The sequence below is a fragment of the Taudactylus pleione genome, unplaced genomic scaffold, assembly GCF_031769625.1.
Source record: "Taudactylus pleione unplaced genomic scaffold, aTauple2 ptg000003l, whole genome shotgun sequence".
NCBI lineage: Eukaryota > Metazoa > Chordata > Amphibia > Anura > Myobatrachidae > Taudactylus > Taudactylus pleione.
Window position 1 is genome coordinate 644,310 of NW_028284406.1, and position 18,905 is coordinate 663,214.

The 18,905-nt window shown below is 47.1% G+C and overlaps 1 protein-coding gene across 8 annotated transcripts in view; it reads right to left on the reverse strand.

Annotated features, from left to right (window-relative positions):
* Nucleotides 1-18,905, reverse strand: part of TSC1 (TSC complex subunit 1) — a 70,026-nt gene that overhangs the window by 18,212 nt on the left and 32,909 nt on the right. For 6 of the 8 annotated variants that reach the window (XM_088460583.1, XM_088460603.1, XM_088460605.1 and 3 more), the window contains exons 7-15: nt 17,711-17,784; nt 16,807-16,973; nt 16,482-16,588; nt 9,490-9,616; nt 8,656-8,768; nt 8,507-8,567; nt 7,691-7,783; nt 7,470-7,484; nt 138-690 (exon numbers count right to left, since the gene is read on the reverse strand). In XM_088460583.1, the coding sequence (XP_088316709.1) occupies nt 138-690; nt 7,470-7,484; nt 7,691-7,783; nt 8,507-8,567; nt 8,656-8,768; nt 9,490-9,616; nt 16,482-16,588; nt 16,807-16,973; nt 17,711-17,784 (1,310 nt within the window). The remainder of the gene's footprint in view (nt 1-137; nt 691-7,469; nt 7,485-7,690; nt 7,784-8,506; nt 8,568-8,655; nt 8,769-9,489; nt 9,617-16,481; nt 16,589-16,806; nt 16,974-17,710; nt 17,785-18,905) is intronic. The other 2 variants (XM_088460619.1, XM_088460611.1) reach the window with 1 other exon arrangement.

Here is an 18,905-nt window from a genome sequence, read left to right on the forward strand (position 1 = left end):
AGCAAGAGGATCCATAAATTGCCGTGAATTTGCAAGAGCAGACCAACAACGGACACAGAGTAATACAACATGACAGAAACGCGCAACCTGTGTCTCCCCTGTAAAACTAACCCAGACCAGCAGGGGTGCCTCCTTACTTGTTCAGCTCTTTGGTGTGGGCATCAGCTCCTAGCTGTATGAGCCGGTCAAGCACCTCTGCAGGAGACACGGATGTGCTGCTTTCTTCCGTTTCTTCGCTGCTCCCTTTGAATTTTTTGTACAACTCCTCGGACTTTTTGGAGATGAATAGGCTTGCCGTTTTGGGTAAAGCCAGCTCAAAAAGGTGCTCGTAGGGGGCAGAATTGAAGCAGGATCTGCAGTGGGCCTGAGTCTTGCAAGGGCTTGGGGTGAGGATATTTCGGTCATTAGGCAAAGTGTTAATAGTCTGTGGCTTCCCTGAGTCGGCATTCTCCTTGCCATTGGGCGGTTCAATGGGGGTGAATGCTTGCTTAGAAGAGTCCTGAGACCCATTGAAGCGGAGCTTGTCAGCGGTGGGGGTATCAATGCTTTGGGTCGCACTGCAAGAGGAAAGCTTTTTCTGAGAGGTGGGCTGGCTGTCACACCGAGGACAGAACGGCGAGTCGAAGCCTCCGCGACGCACAGCGTGCTCATGGTCGGACGTGATCTGAGACAGCTCCTGTGAGATAGCGGCTGGGGAAACAAACGATGAAGGGAGAAAAATCACATCTGCCATTAATATCTGGTCCTTACATGGCTATGAGCAAAACAGAGGGACCGGGGGAGTGGTGGTAATGTAACCTCGTGCCTGTGCCACGCTGCCATTGCGCTTTCGTTTCCCAGTTATGGACTTTATTAACCTCACTTCCTTCCCATGTTGGAGGAAAAGCAGGATTTTGGTACTTACCGGTAAATCCATTTCTCAGATTCCACAGGGGACACTAGAGCGAAGACACTGGGGTAAAGACAGTGGTTGAGTAGAGCCTGGCATTTTAAATAATCTAAAAAAGTGTGACTGGCTCCTCCCCCTCTATGCCCCATCAGCACCAGTTAAGAAACTGAGGCCCTGATTCAGAGCCGGACGCTCTGACAGAGCTCTCGCTCTGAATCAGGGCCGTCCTTCTTGATATTTAGAGCGGCCCCCTGGTGGCTCGTATAGCTGTGGGTGACCACCCACAGCTATAGTGAGCGGCCAGGAAGATGGTAGCGATGGTCAAGACCATCGGGCTTGCAACGAGACCCTTGTGGTAGGGTCTCGTTTCCGCAAGCCCTAGAGTGCTTTCGGCTCAAACAGAGCCGAAAGCACTCCCACTGACATCACATGTGATGTCAGTGGGGCCGGCCCCAGACGTAGGCGTTCCCATGGGAACGCCTCCTTCTGGGCAGCCACGCCCCCGGCATGACCACCAACTTCGACAGCACGCTCCCTTTGGTACGAGACCCTGAGCGACGGTTTGCCAGCCGCTATCCGGGTCTCGCGGATGCGCACGACTGAGCCGGCTCAGTCGTGCGCATGCGCACTGGGCCACCATCGACCCGCTGGCGAGCGGGTCTGAATCAGGCCCTGAGCCCGAGAGGAGATGGAACAGACAGAAGGAGGACAATCCCAACGGAAGAGCTCACAGCAGGAACAGAACAGACTGCAGGCAGTCACGCTAACATACACACTGCAACAGAATTGGAGCAGAACAAAGCCAACGGGAAAACTCCACGTAAGCAGCGCTGGGTGGGCGTCCAGTGTCCACTGTGGAATCGTAGAAATGGATTTATCGGTAAGTACCAAAATCGTGTTGCTTTCTCCTTCATCCACTAGGGGACACTGGAGCTAAGACACTGGGGACGTACCAAAGCTGACCCCTCCCAGGTGGGAGAGTGCTGAGAAACCTGCAACACCCTGTGGCCAAAACGTAAATTAGAAGCCGCCAAAGGTATCAAATCTATAAAACCGAACAAAAAAAAGTGTGCAGCGAAGTCCAAGTATTCACTCAGCATAGCCACGCTGCGCGCAGCCCAAGAACCCACATATCGCATAGAATGCACCAAAATGGATACAGGCGGAGGTCGAGCAATGGTAACTTAAGCCTGCTGAATAGCCAGACTGCCAAAGGTCAGACCAAGCCCGTCAGGCCACATCATAAAAGGACAAAACATTTTTTTTTTTTTAAAAAGCATTCGATTTATGTAAGCGCGCCGTACGAGCTGCGAAGTGCTGTGGAGTTGTTGGATTGCACACGAACCAGTAATATCCTAGCAGAAGGGGATCCCGCCATTAGCAGCTCATTGTAAACCACCCGGAGAGTTCAAGAACGTTGATCGCAAAAGGGACTCCGGACAAGACCAACGCCCCTGTAAATTGATTGTCCAGGATCACTTCTCCCCATCCTCGAAGACTGGTGTCTGTAGTTAGCAGGGTGCATCTGCAGATGTGATCCCGACCATTGGGATAGGAGATCCAAATGAAATGGCCTGGAATGAAATCTCCTGAACTGGATGGCTTCAAGGAAGCCTTATGCAAAGGAGTACAGATACCAGTTTTGGCTTGAGAACCAATCAAACCAATTCCTGAATGGTTAGCGCCTTCTCCAGAGGAAGGAATACTCGTAATAAGGCCGTGCCCAGAACCATCCAGACGAATTGAAGCCGCTGAGACGACGCCAGCTGTGACTTCTGGAAGTTGACAATCCAGCCGTGCTGTATGAGGATCTCATGAGTCAGCGCGACCTGGTCCAGCAGTCTCTCCGCTGATGGGGCCTTGATGAGCAAGTCGTCCAAGATAAGGGACAATGGCCCTCATTCAGAGCCGGACGCTCTGAGCAGAGCGCTCGCTCTGAATGAGGGCCGTCCTCCAGAAAAATGGAGCGTCCTCCTGGACGCTCGTATAGCTGTGGGTCACCACACACAGCACATACGAGCGTGCGGGATGATGGTCGCGATGGTCTTGACCATCGCCAGTGCGACCAGAAGCTTGTGGTCGGGGTTTTCGACCACAAGCCCTGGAGTGATTTTGGCTCTATCAGAGCCAAAATCACTCCCACTGACATCACTAGTGATGTCAGTGGGGCCGGCCTCTGACGGTAGGCGTTCCCTTGGGAACGCCTCCACCTGGCAGGCACGCCCCCGGCACGCCCGCCAAAGGGGGCGTGCTGTCAATCATCGACAGCACGCCCCCTTTGATCAGACACAATGAGCGAAGGAAAGTCCTTCGCTCGTCGCGTCTGGCGCATGAGCACGACGGAGCTCCCTCCGTCGTGCGCATGCGCAGTGCACACCATCGACCCACTTGCGAGCGGACAGCCGCTTGCGAGTGGGTCTGAATGAGGCCCAATGTTCACTCCCTGAGAGCGAAGGAGCAATCATCACCACCATCACCTTGGCAAAGACCCTGGGAGCTGATGACAGGCCAAGAGGCAAGGCTTGAAACTGGTAAGGAGAGTCCTTAACGGCAAACCAGAGGGAATGCTTGGTGAGGTTACCAGATAGGGATGTGTAGATACGCAACCTTGATACCCCGCAATGACTGAATTAAGGTATTCCATCTTGAATCTGCGAAAGGATAGTTAAGAGATTCAAAGATTTAAAATGGGTCTGACAGACCCATCCGGCTCTGAAACCACAAAAAGATTGGAATAGAATCCCTGGGTCCTTTGGGGAGCTGGTAATAGGTCACTGGAAACAGAGGTCCTGGTTCCGTCAATTGCCTGCAGTAGAACTAGCTCTTTCAAGGGAACGACTGAAAACCCTGTCGTGAAAAAACTAACTTGAGGAGGGTAGGCAAACTATCCTGTAACCGTGGGCTACAAAATTTTGAATCCATAGGTCTAAAAATTTTAGAAACCAAACCTCCAAGAAACACAGTAGGCGGGAATCCACCTTGGAATCTCCTAGGTGGTACGGGAGCCTGTCATGCCACAGGCTTGTCTGCTGGCTTCGGGTCTGGGCGACGAGAACTTGAAGCCTGGCGTCCTCTTGTATTACCTCCTCGAATCTCTGAAGACGCACCTCTTCGCCTGCCCTGAAACCTACCGGGTGCCCAAAAGGAACGGAAGGATGGACCTCAAATAAGCGACGCCGGGTCGCTGCAGAGGAAGACAAAATGGTACTTTCGTCCCCCGTGGCCAGAGAATAGTGCGGGGACGAGCCATTCCTATAGTGACACCACACAGACACTCATCCCAGCAACAATATCCATACAACAGTCATATATAGCAGCTGCTGCGGCCAGGGACACCAGACACGAGCCGGTGTCAGCTGTGGTGGGTCCTCGCTGAGTCAGATGACTCAAGTGGAGGACCCCTCCTCAGGGTCACTGGACACAGACTGCAGTAGCCGTGGCGGTGCCGTCCCTGGTGGCTCCCACATAGCAGGCAGACTGCCACAGTTGGCATGTCCTCATGTAAATAACAAGAATGATAAAATAAAGATTTTTAACTAAAAAGGGGCTGGAGACAGGCCCAAAGTGCGCCGGCTCTCTTGGGCACATTTCTAAAACTGGGGCTGATCGTGCATGGAGGGGGAGGAGCTAGTCACAATTTTAGTTTATTTAATGTGTCAGGCTCTATTAAACCACCGCCTATACCCCAGTGTATTACCTCCAGTGTCCCCTAGTGGATGAAGAAGGAGGAAAAAAAAAAAAATATTTATAGATATATTTTTTTTCCTTGGGAAGAAAGTAACTGTAATAAAGTTTGTAGCCAATTTACATTATAGGCAGGAATATCACACACTAATTATATAGGGGTGCAAGAACCAAACCTGTGAAACCCTGAACCTCATCGAACAGCACAAGAGTTTGAAAATGAACATCGTACCACTTTAATGTTTTTAGAAGCTTACATGCACTGGTTATGACTGGGCAAAAAAACAAACAAACAAAAAAGCATAATAAATAGAATACGTGTACAGAATGGAGTCAGCATGTTCATCATAAAAAAGGCTTACGATTAGCACATGAAATTACCATCATATGCAAGTACAGAGGTATCCATTCTGCACCACTTGTCGTGATTTCTCAGCTGTGCACTTTCCTCAATTTTGAGTCTTTGGGCCTGATTCAGACCCACTCGCGAGCGGCTGTCCGCTCGCAAGTGGGTCGATGGTCTGCACTGAGCATGCGCACGACGGAGGTAGCTCCGTCGTGCGCATGCGCCAGACACGACGAGCGAAGGACTTTCCTTCGCTCGTTGTGTCCAATCAAAGGGGGCGTGCTGTCAATGTTGATTGACAGCACGCCCCCTTTGGTGGGCGTGCCTCCCTGACGGGGGCGTTCCCACGGGAACGCCTCCCGTCAGAAGCCGGCCCACTGACATCACTAGTGATGTCAGTGGGAGTGATTTTGGCTCTGATAGAGCCAAAATCACTCCGGAGCTTGCGGTTGAAAACGACCATCGCGGCCATCAAAATGCACGCTCGTATAGCCTGTGGGTGGTGACCCACAGCTATACGAGCGTCCAGGAGGACGCTCCATGAAAATGGAGCCCGGCCCTCATGCAGAGCGTGCGCTCTGCTCAGAGCGTACGGCTCTGAATGAGGGCCTTTGTTCACATAGAGGGCTATTCAATTAGCCACAGGACTTACTGACTTTCAGCTCCTTGGTTAAGTGCCCAGTCGGTGCACGGAACACGGATTTCGGTTCGAACTCATGAGTAGCTGAAATAAATTAAGGCCTGCGGCTAATTGAAGATGCCCCATAGTGTATTAGGTACTTTAGATTATATTATTTTGCCATAAAAAAAAAAATTAAGACACAGATTAAGCGCAACGATGAATGGCGCGGGTCTCACATCTAACCGGTCTCGTTTTTTTTACTCTAGATTGTGTACTTTTTCCTCAATTTTGCTACTTTTTTTTTTTCTGCATTTGCTTATAACGTACTAGATAGTTCAGATTACTGTTTTAGTGCGGCTAAACAGGGTTATTCAGCGCGGTTTAAAAATAGGTGTATATGGCCACATCTGTATTGAGAGAGGAGGATTCATGAAATAGAAGGATAAAGCTTTATAACCTCTTACATCAGAGATGGAGAACCTCAGGCCCGGGGTTAGTATAAGGCCTGCGGGATCATTTGGTTTGGCCCTCTGAGCTTTTTTCTGCTAGGCTCATCTGGCTAGCAGGGTGCCTAGACTTGCACCCTGTAGCCAGCATCTATCCAGCAGTACCGCCAGGAGAGTCCTTAGGACGCTTCAGACTGTCACACCGCTGCCCTTACAGCTCCCTGGAGCATCCCCAGGATGCTGTGGGCATTGATATACTCACCGGCGATTGTGGCCTTGCCCCGTGTGACGTCACATGTAGGGAGCGTGGCCTGCACCAGGCCCGCAAAAAATGTTATATATATCAAAATGGCCCTTGGTGTACCCAGCCCGACCTCGGCAGAGACAGGATCCAGCATCGGCCAGTGCATACACACTTACCTATACGGACAGCGAGAGTCCATGCAGCATGGCCCTCGCTAAAGACATCCCCCGTCGGCCCTGCATGTAGGCCAGTTAAAGGATGTTGACGCAAGGAAGTGCGCAACATAGTGGGTACACACTAGACTATGTGCCTGGTATGCCGCTCCTACCCGCCGGATCGGACGACATTGAGTCTAGTGTGTACCCAGCATAAGAGTGGGGGGGAGGTGTCATCTGACTGATACAGTGAGAAACAAAACGGTGTTTGTGAAACAACAAGTCTATATATAAAATAAAAAGTCTATTCAAAGAGGTGCTGGGTTTGGAGAAAAAAAAAACAAAACAAAAAAAAAAAAAAACTTTCCTACGTCTTTAATCTGGAATCGGCTGTAGTGTGGGTTCCCCAGCTGCACTGAGATAAGCGAGACTTTATGGGGGCAAATCAATTACCCGTGAAGTGTTGCGGCCTGCATACAGATAAGGTTTGGGTACGGGATGCCAGCGCTCGGCATGCTGGTGGACAGACTCCAAACGCTGGCATCCCGACAGGGTCACAACTCAGAAGGAGGTAGATATACTTTCCTCCCCCTACCTACAGCCTAAACCTAACCCTCCCCCCCACTGCCTAACCCTCCCCCTAACCCCAATACTAAGTCAGGATTCCGGCGCTGGCATAATAACTACATCCCACAGATAATTACAGGGAGAGCAGCATCACTGATTTTACTGTATACTCATACACCTATGGGGAAGCGGGGGTCACGATGTCTGGCCATTGCCTTGTGCCAGCACTAGAAGATTTTAGAGAGGTTTTCGTTGGTCTTTTCTTCTATTACGTGTCGAGCAAACCAGCCAAATAAAGCACCACCCAAACTGCTGGGGCTTATAGAGAAGTGTAAGAGCAACGTCTGAGCTCACAACAGAAACAAAAAAAGGTACTAATGGTGGAAATCCAAGCAATACCTTATAATGTACAGAATGTTCATTTCCAAAACAATAAAAAAGTGGCCGTTGAATCCCCCCCACCGTGACCCGTCACCATTTTCACTTTTCCAGTTACCTGTTCAATTTACAACCTACCTTTATTCTTCATTCCTAAAGGAGGAGACAATTAAAAACACAGCCAACTGTTTAAAAAGGAGTGAGAGACGGTGCAGTCACTGAACGATAATGGCATTAAATAAAAAAAAAAAAAGATATATATTATAATATATATAATCAAGTAGTGAATATTTGTGGCACAGCGATCACACATTTACAGGAGAGGTCCTGCAGGTCACACACACGTTCTGTGCACTCACCTTCCTCCGTGCTATTGGGGTCGGCAGCTAACACTCCAATGAGGGCAGGAAGCTCACTCAGAGACACAGTCTTCACAATTTTGGGAGAGTCATCTGCGGGGAATGAAAAGGAAGGTGAACAGCGCAGGAAGCAGCCTATATTTCTAAGCACAATCTGGTCTTTACATAGTGCCACATGCAGCCATTGGGTTGAACATGGTGATAATTGCCCATTTGGTGATCTCCACAGGTGACCAAGTCCAGTATGAGCTTGCTGGAAGCAGGACTGTAAGAAACCAATATGTAATGTACACACACATGGAAACCCCTGAAAAGCCCACGTCACCTGCGCAGTGGGGGCAGCTCGTCTGCAGGTTAAACCAACATTGGTGAGACATTGACTGTTGGACCTTAGACCTCAGATGTCCCCATTTCCCAGCTAATGCACTGCAAAGGCAATGAAGGTATATAAACCGGGCGATCTTCAGTCCTTATCGAAATAGATTAATTGCTAAAGTATTTTAAAAAACATTTGTTAGATGGTCCTTGCCTGGCAAGAAACTCAGCGCATCACTGTAATCCAGGTCCAATGTACAGATGTAAAATTTGGCATTTGCAATAATGCACTGCTTGCTTTTGTGCACGTATTTACTACTGTGTGTAACATGGCAGCCATTGCTTGGCATGTGTGTTATTTCATGGCATCTTAGAGTAAACAACGTATTTTAGCAGCCCGAAAGCAATTTTTTTTTTTTTTTTTTTTGCAGGATCTGAGCTCCCTCATGTGGCCAAAATGTGAACTACAAAACACGTATAGACATCACTACAGCAGCTTACCGAAGCCCTTTTCTCCCTTGCTGAGCGGTTGCTTGAGCTTCTCCTGATTATAGGATTCATTCTGTTAGGTGAAAATTGTACGTCAGCAGTGAGCGGCAGAAGGGGAAGGAAGATAAAAACGTTTCTCCTTTCTTATGAACGAAACTTGCCTTTCTGGGGGGCGTTGTGGTGGATGGGATATTTGCGGTGAGCGAGGGTTCATCAGAGCTGAGAACTGGAGGAGGGGAGGTTGCTGGTGTTCCCATTGGAGTTCCTTTACTCCCTATAACAAAAGTACAAGTGGTTTACTACAAATAGATGATCAACCTTTTTGCCCCATCTATAGAAGAGGACCTCTTAGAAAGCATAGGTCATACCAATGGTATGCACGCTTACTGCTAATTTTCTGACAGGGCCAGAAGGGAAAGACTAAGCCAGTGAGGGTCTAAAGAGACACAGGAGGGGAAAGAGGGAAAAAAATAAAATCTAGTCTATATCTAAACTCTCAATTGCTCAGTATGATGCCTGTACGTCTAATCCACTAAGAACAAAGGCAGAAGAGCATTACTGCACAAGCCACTTGTGCCGTATAACTCCTGAGCTACCAGCTACAGTAACTCCAGTCACTGGACTCATTGCGGACCTTCTGATGCCATTTGTCCTTAAGGGCCCAGGAACCTTGCCATAGCAGAGACCACTGCAGTGTGGGGATGACTGGGGGAGTTGGAAGGGGTAGTAGAGGACGCTACTGGTGTAGGAGAATCCGGAAGGACTGGAAAAAAATGCCTCATTCCCCATTCAATATGCTACCATCACTGCAAGTGCCAACCCATAGTAAGCTCTCTTTTGCACACACATGTACAATGAAGACGTATGGCTAGCAATCATTACCATAAATTAGAACAAAATTATACATGTTCCTACAAATTATTGCTGAACAGAGGACAGCAGAAATCTAGAGACTGCAGATCTAGCAAACCATGCAGGCCGGTTCCAATACTTACCAGGGGTGCTGAAAGCTTTGCTCGGAGGTCGGGAAAAGGAAAAGGAGGAGGAGTCCGGCTGTGCACTGAGTGGGGAATTGGGCGGCGTGGTCATTTCACACATGGCGGACGGGCTCCAAATTGAGTCCTATTACATTAATCAAGCAAAAGGATTAAATTTCATGGAGGCTCTGCAGGACAAAAATGGTGTTGAGCAGGATTGGGAAAATAAAAAAAAAGAAAATTCCCCCCCCCCCCCCCCCCCCCCCAAATTATAATTTTGCTATGTATTGGAAACCTTGATCAATCACGTTATAATGCTTTCGAACATTAACAATACAAAGTTATTAGGGTTTGACGTGATTTGACATCTTTCAATAAAACCAATTTTAGACTAAAAATTATTAACACATGTAAAAGCACTTTTCAGAGAAACACACACACACAAAAAAAGGAATTAAGCATTAGAACGGGAAATGTCACTGGCATTAAACATTTTTAATAAAAGACAAAACACACCACTAGTTTAGAGGCCTTTTCTGTTCCCAGTCTGTTTCGAAGCTTCGAATGCATTAAACCGAAAAAAATAATAAAAAAATAAAATTCTTTGTTGAAGATGCTTGAGCAGTCAGAAGTTGTTTAATAATGGGAAGTAACCCTGTTAATTTTTTTTATGTATTTTTCAAATTGAAAGTGCTATGGTTTATTTAATATTAGTGGTGTATTTGTATGTATGTCTATCTCAATTACGTGTACCTTCCTTGAATGTTTTACCTTCATCTCCCCTCCCCCCCCCCCACCCTTACCGCTTTATTTTCTGTACCCCGCCCCATTTTATTTTCTCATTAAATTCAATAAAAATGTAATGTTGAAAATAAATGGGAAATACATTGGGGTTAACTTTTTTCAATTGCGCTTTTTTTGCTCGTCCACCATTCATAAGAGGACACTTGTGACACCAGAGACCAAGAGGGGCATTCAATATGGGAGCGAAAAGTCCGTGCTGGACTTTTCGCTCCACACCGGAGATTTTCCTGGGATAAAGTATCGGGCGCGCGCACGCTTTATCCCTGTATTGGATCGGCAAAAAAAACAAAACAAAGTTTACCTGGAATAAATTGTAGGACCCCCCTAAAGCTGTAAAAACATGGAGGATCACTATGGGTACCCCCGTTTTAGCCTGCAAATGAAAGTCGGGGTTTTAAATAGCCGCAGCAGGTGTTTTTTTTCCCTGACATTGAAGAAGTGTTGCAGAAGAGCACTTAAAAAAATAAAACCTAAGTGGCCCCATCAAATTTGGGGTACATGAAAATGGGTACTAGCATACTTATAAGTCCCTAAAGTCTTTATTTAAAAATTTAGCAAATATGCACCTGCCGGTAATAGCCTATTCTAGAAAACACCTGCCGCATATTTGCAGAATAGCCCTGAACATATTTCCCTATTTTTAAACACTTTTTTCCCATTTTTTTTTTCACCCCAAATTTAAAATCTTTTTTTGGGGTGTCCATTTTTTTTTAAAACTTTTTTAGACACCATTTTAAAATGACATTCCCAGGGAGGCAGGCAGTTTTTTTTAAGCCTGCACCCCTAAACCCCAATTCTGCACTTTTTTTTTGCCACCTATTCAGTGGTGAAAAGATATCCCCGTTTTTTTTCAAAGACTTTTCGAACCTGCAAAAAGTCTTTGAAATTGAATACGGTGTAAAACCAAAACCAGCGAAAATGACGTCACCGGTGCGAAATTATCACAAAAACTGACTTTCGCTCCAAATTGAATTGCCCTGCAAGTCTTTCTTTCTACCACTCATTTCAATAGGACTGAAGGTTTTGAATAAAAAAAAACAAAGGTAAACAGATTAAACCATGAGGTGTTTTCCCTGTGTATTGCCAGTTTTATGTGTTGGTGTTTACTCCAAGATTGAGAATGTAGCGGTGTTTTTTTTTTTTTTTTTTACTGCCCTATGGGATTGATGGGGGAGAAGTCTTATGCTGGCCATACGCTTGTGCGATTTTGGGCTGATTGCCTGATTTGCGATGCATCGTACGATGAATCGTGTAGCATTTAGGTAGGAATACGATCCAATGCGAGCTCCCGCAGCATTTAAAACGTATCGTATGATCAGATGTGCAGCCCATATGATCTATCGTGATCGTATGCCAAACGTGCCGTGTATTTGCACAAGCGATGCATCGTGCGTCCGACCGGCGTCATTTGTTAAAAAAAAAAAAAAAAGACTAATCCGTGATGCATGCATCTGTCTTTAATAAAATAAACAGATGCAGGGATGGTTCAGTGAGAACCATCCGTGCATCTGTGAATAAAAAAATAAAATAAAAAATATAAAAAAGGTGTGCCCTTCCCCTGGCTTTTAGTGACCCAGTGCTGGTTGTGCAACATATGGGGGGCAAACAGCGTAGGGGTCCCCCATAAGTAAGCACCACCAGCCCGGGCTAGTCAGAACCGGCACTGGACAAATGACTGTATTCTGAGCAACCAGCACTGGGCTCTGATCCGATCCTGGTTCTGGAAATACAAGGGGGGGGGGGGGGGGGGTGGGAAGGGGGAGGGAGGGGGGTTAGTCGCCCTGTCTTACGGGGGACCCGTACGTTGTCTGTCCCCCGTATGTTGCGCAACCAGCACTGGGTCGGTAAAGGCCCGAGGCTGGTTGCTCTTTGGGAGGGGGAGGGCATGCCTTTTATTTTTTAAAAACACTTATTTTTCACAGATGGTTCTCACTGAACCATCCCTGCATCTGTGTTTATTTCATTGACGACATATGCATTCATCACGGATCTCCCCATGCATGCATGTTTTTTTTTTGTAACAAATGACGCCGGTCGGACACACGATGCATCTTACGCGAGATCGCGGGCGGGACTGTCAGGGAGTTCAGCATAAGATAACATTCATCTTATGATTTCCCTTGGTCGTACTAGTGTATGACCAGCATAAGCTTGATGCAGGGCAGATTTAGCACCTCTCTTATCTGGTTCACCCTCCCTATATCTTTATAGTGTGTGTGATTTACTGCATTGGTTCAGCTCAGATAAAGACCACAAACAACAAAAAATGTGGAATGATACCAGTCATGGCGTTGTGCCTGTAGTCACAGAATAATAAAAAAACAATTGATTTAGACTGTGGCTTAAACCAGCCAGCCCTGGTATGAAGTATAACAGGATAAACAACTTGTCTGCTGTCACAACCACCACCACCGGCTAGATGCACACAAATCAGCAGCATCTGGACTTCAGGATAGGATTATCTTCAGCATTGAAGAACAGACAAGAATATTGCTGCTCTTAACCGCTTGCCTGGCACGGTCGTATCAGATACGACCACACCAGACTGGGCTTTCCCTGACATGGTCGTACCTGATACGACCAGTCAGAAATGGCCACTAGGCGGCTATGGGAAGTTAATCTTCCCACTGCCGCCTATATCAGAGAGACCTTCTGGTCCCTCTACACCTGCGGCTCCCCCTCTGTGTCCCGATCACTGCTGGCCACAGTGATCGGGCACCGTCAGCACCCCACCCCCTCCCGGCGAACTTCCATGGCATAGCAACTTCCAGCAGCCAGGGCTTATGTAGCCGTGGCTGCTGCGGTGACCCGATCTCTTTGGCCAGCAGTGATTGGGCAGCCGGACCCACCCCTTCAGTAAGAAGCAGCAGCGGTGGCTCTGGTAGCCGCTGTTCTGCTCTGTATCCGGGCCGCCAGCGGGACACCCTCCCGCTGCGGTTCCGGCTCTACAGTGATCACTTCTGTGTAGAAGCAGCAGCGGCAGCTCTGGTAGCCGCCGCTCTGCTCTGTATCCGGGCCACCCCCTTCGGCCTCAGCAGCTCCTCCTCCTTCCTAATTATGCCCGTCAGCATAAGGGCCAGGCCTTGATTAGGAATGGCAACCAACCATCGATGGTTTGTACACCATCGGTTAGGAATAAAAACCAACCATCGATGGTTTTGTTCGCCATCGATGGTCCGACTGAAAACAAGTGGTTTGCCATTGCTGGTGGCCATCAATGTTACACCATCGATGGTAAACCTCAATCGATGTTTCTGAATCATCGGCAGCTGTGGTCTACACAGATCGCTAAACAATTGATGGCTTCTAACGATGGTTGAACCATCGATGGTACAGCTGTCAATGGCCATCACTGCAGTATAACATACAAATTGCTATTTTTATGGTATACTGTCTCTTAAAAAAATATATTTTTTTAATATAAAATAGTGATGGATAAGTTTAAAATTATGTTCTTGACCTAATTCAATCATAAAAGAAACCGACAATTTTGGACCGTATTTTTGGAAAAAGAATTTGTCAGTTAAGTGGTTAAACAGAATATGGAAAAAAAACTCCTTCTGCACTATAAACACTGAGGGGCCTATGTACCAAATTTTATTTTACATTAAAACGAAAGACTTTCGGCTGCAGCATTTGGAATTCAAAAAGTAGTTTTGGACAACTGTGCTATGAAGCATATTCCTCTTGAGAGAGAATGAAGGGATGAAAAGTCGGCAGCCTGCAAGAAATCTGAAACTTCCACTTAGATATTGTCCCCTCTTCCCATAGAAAGTCCTCGTCCTCTGACTGAGGAGGAAGAAGAGAACTTTCTTCTTCATTTTTAAACAATGTATTGTTAGGTAACCACTATCCTCCATATCCAAAACATCAGCCACCAGCTCTGAGAGGTCCATTTGACCAATTGGAACCATACTGTGGCACTGGTTTACATCTTCTTGGTGCCCACAGTTGTAGGGGTCTAGATCGCAGTGCAAACGTGCTGCCTTCTACTCCAGGCTCCATATTGGGCCTTCCAGGCTCCCTCTGTTGGAATCAGCTGACGGCAAACTCTAAGCTGGTGCCACGTCCACTATAGCTAAGCAGCCCCCCCCCCAAAGCCTGAAAGCAGGCCAACTCACCCTAGGGTGAGTCTTCAGCAATTCTGCCCAGCAGCTACCCAAACTGGCAGCACCCACAGCCATCTAAGCCAGTTGTCAACTTGCACACTTTGCCTCTGGAAATCCATGTGCACATCCTTTCTTGAGGAGTCTTACGGACTACTGCAGAGGTCCTACGGCTGTCTACTCAGGCCATTCCTGGGGCCAGACTGTCAGCTGAGAAGACCCTCAGAGAACCTTGCATAATCCAGGGCCCAGGTTTCGGCACTCTGACTTTTAACTCACAGCCTAATTTGCTGCTGACCGACTGGCTTGCCTAGTGGTGGTTAAACTGCAGGTACCCACTTGATTCAGATAATAGCACCCCTGCTCTTCCACACACCAGCCATGGGTAGAATGGTAAAAGCCTCAAACTGAACAGCTCAAGGATCAGGTTCCCACACTGTCATCGCTCCAACCCTGGCCCAGAAAAGCATCAAACTGACTGAGGCCTCCCTGCCGCATCAGGGAGCCCTCACTACCTGTCAGTAATATCAGTGGCTGCGTTTTTTTCATTGCGTGTCATTCGTCGTATTTTGTATGTCATATACTGGATGTAACGCATGATCTTTGAATAATAAACGTACTTGGCATGGTCTAGGTATTTTCAAGTATCATTTCCACATATTGCCATCCTTCTACTTGAATCACATAGATAGCCCAAGATGGCGGCCTCACTGGTTGTAGTTCAAAAGAACGATGCGTTAAACGGAGGATAATCCTTTCTTTTATCTTGCTTATTATTATTATTATCCTAACAGTGCTGCATATGTTGTATTTTCCTCATCATCTAATGTAGTGAACCCAAGTTCACGGTCATCCTCAAAAGGTAAAGTGTATGGAGTCCTATTGGAGAAAAACACTATATAAACCAGGGATGGGGAACCTCAGGCCTAGGGGCCTTATAAGGCCCGTGGAGTCATTTGGTCTGGCCCTCGGAGCCTTTTTTCTGCTAGCCTCATCTGGTTAGTAGGGTGCCTAGAATGGCACCCTGCAGCCAGAATCTATGCAGCAGTGCCACCAGGAGCGTCCTTAGGACGCTTCAGACAGTCACACCGCTGCCCTTACAGCTCCCTGGAGCATCCCCAGGATGCTGCGGGCATTGTTATACACACCGGCGATTGTGGCCCTGCCCCGTGTGACGTCACATGTAGGGAGCGTGGCCTGCACCTGGCCCGCAAAATTTTTTATATATATCAAAATGGCCCTTGGCAGAAAAAAAAAAAAAAAAAGGTTCCCCACCCCAGATATAAATAATAAAAAGTCTGATCCCTCACAGATCTAGACTCTTGCAGGACTCAGAGGCCTATCTAGTGGTGGACTCTAGCATCCTTTGTAAGTATGAAGACGACTTAAATGAGGTTTTGGGCTGGGCTGGGCTGACCAGGGATTGAAATTCAAATTTTGTCCTCAAGAGGAGAAGTCATGGAGCTCAATGACCCTTTGATGAAAGGCTTCTTTTTGGTGTCATAGGGGGAAATTGGAGGTTCCTATTTGCCCCCTCTGCTAGCTCAGAAAGACTGGGTCAAGTTGTAACCCAGTCTGGTTCTGCTGTATCCATGGCACCGTAAGCAGTGGGACAGGGCGCCTGTTCCTCAGCTTCACACAACGCGCATAAGGTAGAAACACCCGACTGTCCATTAGGTAATTTTAAAGGTACAAATCTGAATAAGTGTAAATAATACAGATGTCATCCCACCAAACTTTGCTCTGGAGTTACCCCGTTTATCAAACATGACCGATGGAAAGATAAAAACAGTCGCAGTACACAATCTGAAAAAAAAAAAAATAAATAATCCTGCAATGACAGACAATGGACTCTAGCAGAACATGGGTGTAGAAACTCGCTTACAGAAACACTCTTAGTAAAATAGGAGAGCCGCATTTGCAGTACTCGTCCCCCCCCGTATGGTTCTTGGGGACTTTTTCCGTGAGTAAACGCACAGCAAGGAGTCGCCGCCGCTCAAATGCCCCGATACAGACATCATCCAAATCATACTACTAGCTCCCATCAATATTAGCTCCATTCAATACATAACAAAATAGCTATCAGTGAGCACACTTTACCTGCTGTATCTCTGCCTGCACAAAGAGAGTCTGGACACCAATCAAATGCAGAATAGGCCCCTGAGCACACTGCCTAGGAGTGGAAAAGGGCGTGGAGGCGTTGCTTCCTAAATGGGAAGAGGATGAAGTTAAAAAAAAAAAAAAAAGTTACACATTTCTACTGATTTATAGATCAGCAATTCTTGGGAGGCTCTGGGAACCCAATACTGCCGCATTGCGGAGCTGGGTCACAGTCGGGACACAGGACATCAGCTGAGGACAGAGTAACATATTTGTAAATCATTTGCTGCATCCCAGCGCATAACAGGACATGCCAGCTACATACCATAGTTACTACAGATCTCAGCGAAAGGGCTAGGGGCTGTGTCCTGTTGCCTTTGTCGGAGGCGGGTAGAAAGGGGAGAATATCCTTCTTCATAGGAGGCTTCATTAGGGTCCAGAGAGATTTTGGCACATTCCACAACAATGTCATGAGTTTCCAGCCTCTTCCACCTGCAGCACAGAAAGTAGAGACGAGACCTGAATATTAGACACTAAAGGGGCCGATCCATTAGGCGACCTGAAAAACTGAACACCCAGCGTTCAGCCCTTCAGGTCGCCTAGGTGCGGTGCCTGCACTGAACGTCATTCAGTGCAGGTGACAAACCTATCTGAGAACATGCCGAAACGGACGATCGTCGTCAGGTTGACAGGCATGTTCCACAGATAGTCGGCAAGGACCCAGCGTGCACGCGCATGGCTGGTCCTTGCCGGCTATCCATTAGAAGACTTTCTGTACGATGCGACCAAACCCTCCTGGTTCTGGTCGCATCGTACAGAAAGACGTCTAATGGATAGGCCCCTTAAGATTCAATAGGCAGACGGTAGAAGACAAACGTGATCAATGACAAACGAATGGTTTTGCTGAGAGTAGTAATCAGACATATTGACACATTATGCTCAATTACAGTATCTCCCATAGACGAGAACATTTAGCAACTAGTCGTCTTACATAACTGTTCTAGATGCAACATGGCAGCTATAGGGGTTGGTAAAGAACTACTTGTAGACCGCACAAAAACACTTTGTTGCTATACATTTCCACCCCATTCTCTGTTGCAGATTTCCCAAGTGGCCATCCATGTACTGCTAACTTCAAGCTACTCTACCAACTAGCCGGCAGATCACTAGACTGCACACCAACTATGACACACGAAGAAGGGAGCCAACAAATATTCCTAACCACAAACCTGCTTGGGTCCAGTTCATGGTCTTTGGAACCAGTAACCAGCTCTGGATGGATTCGCACATGTTCCATCATTGGCTAGGGGAAAAAAAAAAAAAAAAAAAAAAATGGAATTAGGGGAGAAAATAAATAGATTAGACAGATTAAAAGAATAGTAACACTATCTTCCATTCCAAGACGTCTGTGTCCTAAAACATTTTTATTACAGTGTTAAAAGTAGCAATTGTTTATTACATTTTTACAAAAACTAGTTCTGCAACAATAAAAAGAGTTTGCAGGGCAAGACCAAAGAAAACAAAACAAATCCTAACCCTACAAACAATGGCCGTGGTCATACGATCAGACCAGCCGGACTATATACACTGAGAATGTCCATCGTTATGAAACCGAATGTACATTTAAAGTTAAAGGGAAAATAATTGCTCAGTGCCAAACCAAGTGATTAAAACATTTGCTCTTGGATTCAGGGGGAGATGTTTCAAGCCTTCTAAAGAGGGGAAAAGTGGATAACAGGAGAAATAGTCCATAGCAACCAAACAGCTTCTAGATAGCTAGTATCTGATGGGGCAGGGGTGTAACTAGTATTTGAAGGCCCCATAGCAAAAGTTTGCAAGAGTCCCTATGTAACACCCAATGGTGAAAAATTTATATAACACATGTAACTTTACAAAGAAGTTGGGCTTCCCCCAAAGCTCTGGGCCACATAGAAGCTGCACCCCTTGCACCTATGGTAGTTATGCCCATGTGTTGAGAGTACTTGAGGACTGAAGTTGAAAAACCAGTGTCTTCTGGCTTCCAGGGTTGCACATCACATCCCTCTCTAATATTACTGCTGAAAGGGAAGCTTGTAGGGATAGCCCATATGCTAGGTCTGACAGAAACAGGCAGAAAAGCAAATGGGCAGCACTGCTGCCGCACAGTACTGAGGTTGTGAGTTCAATTCCCACCACAGCCTTAGCTCCTGTTTCCTCCCACAATCTAAAAATATACTGGTAGGTTAACTGGCTCTTGACAAAAATTGACCCTAGTCTGAACATAGGGAACATAGGGCCTGATTCAGACCCACTCGCGAGCGGCTGTCCGCTCACAAGTGGGTCGATGGTGTGCACTGCGCATGCGCACGACGGAGGGAGCTCTGTCGTGCACATGCGCGAGACGCGACGAGCGAAGGACTTTCCTTCGCTCGTTGTGTCTGATCA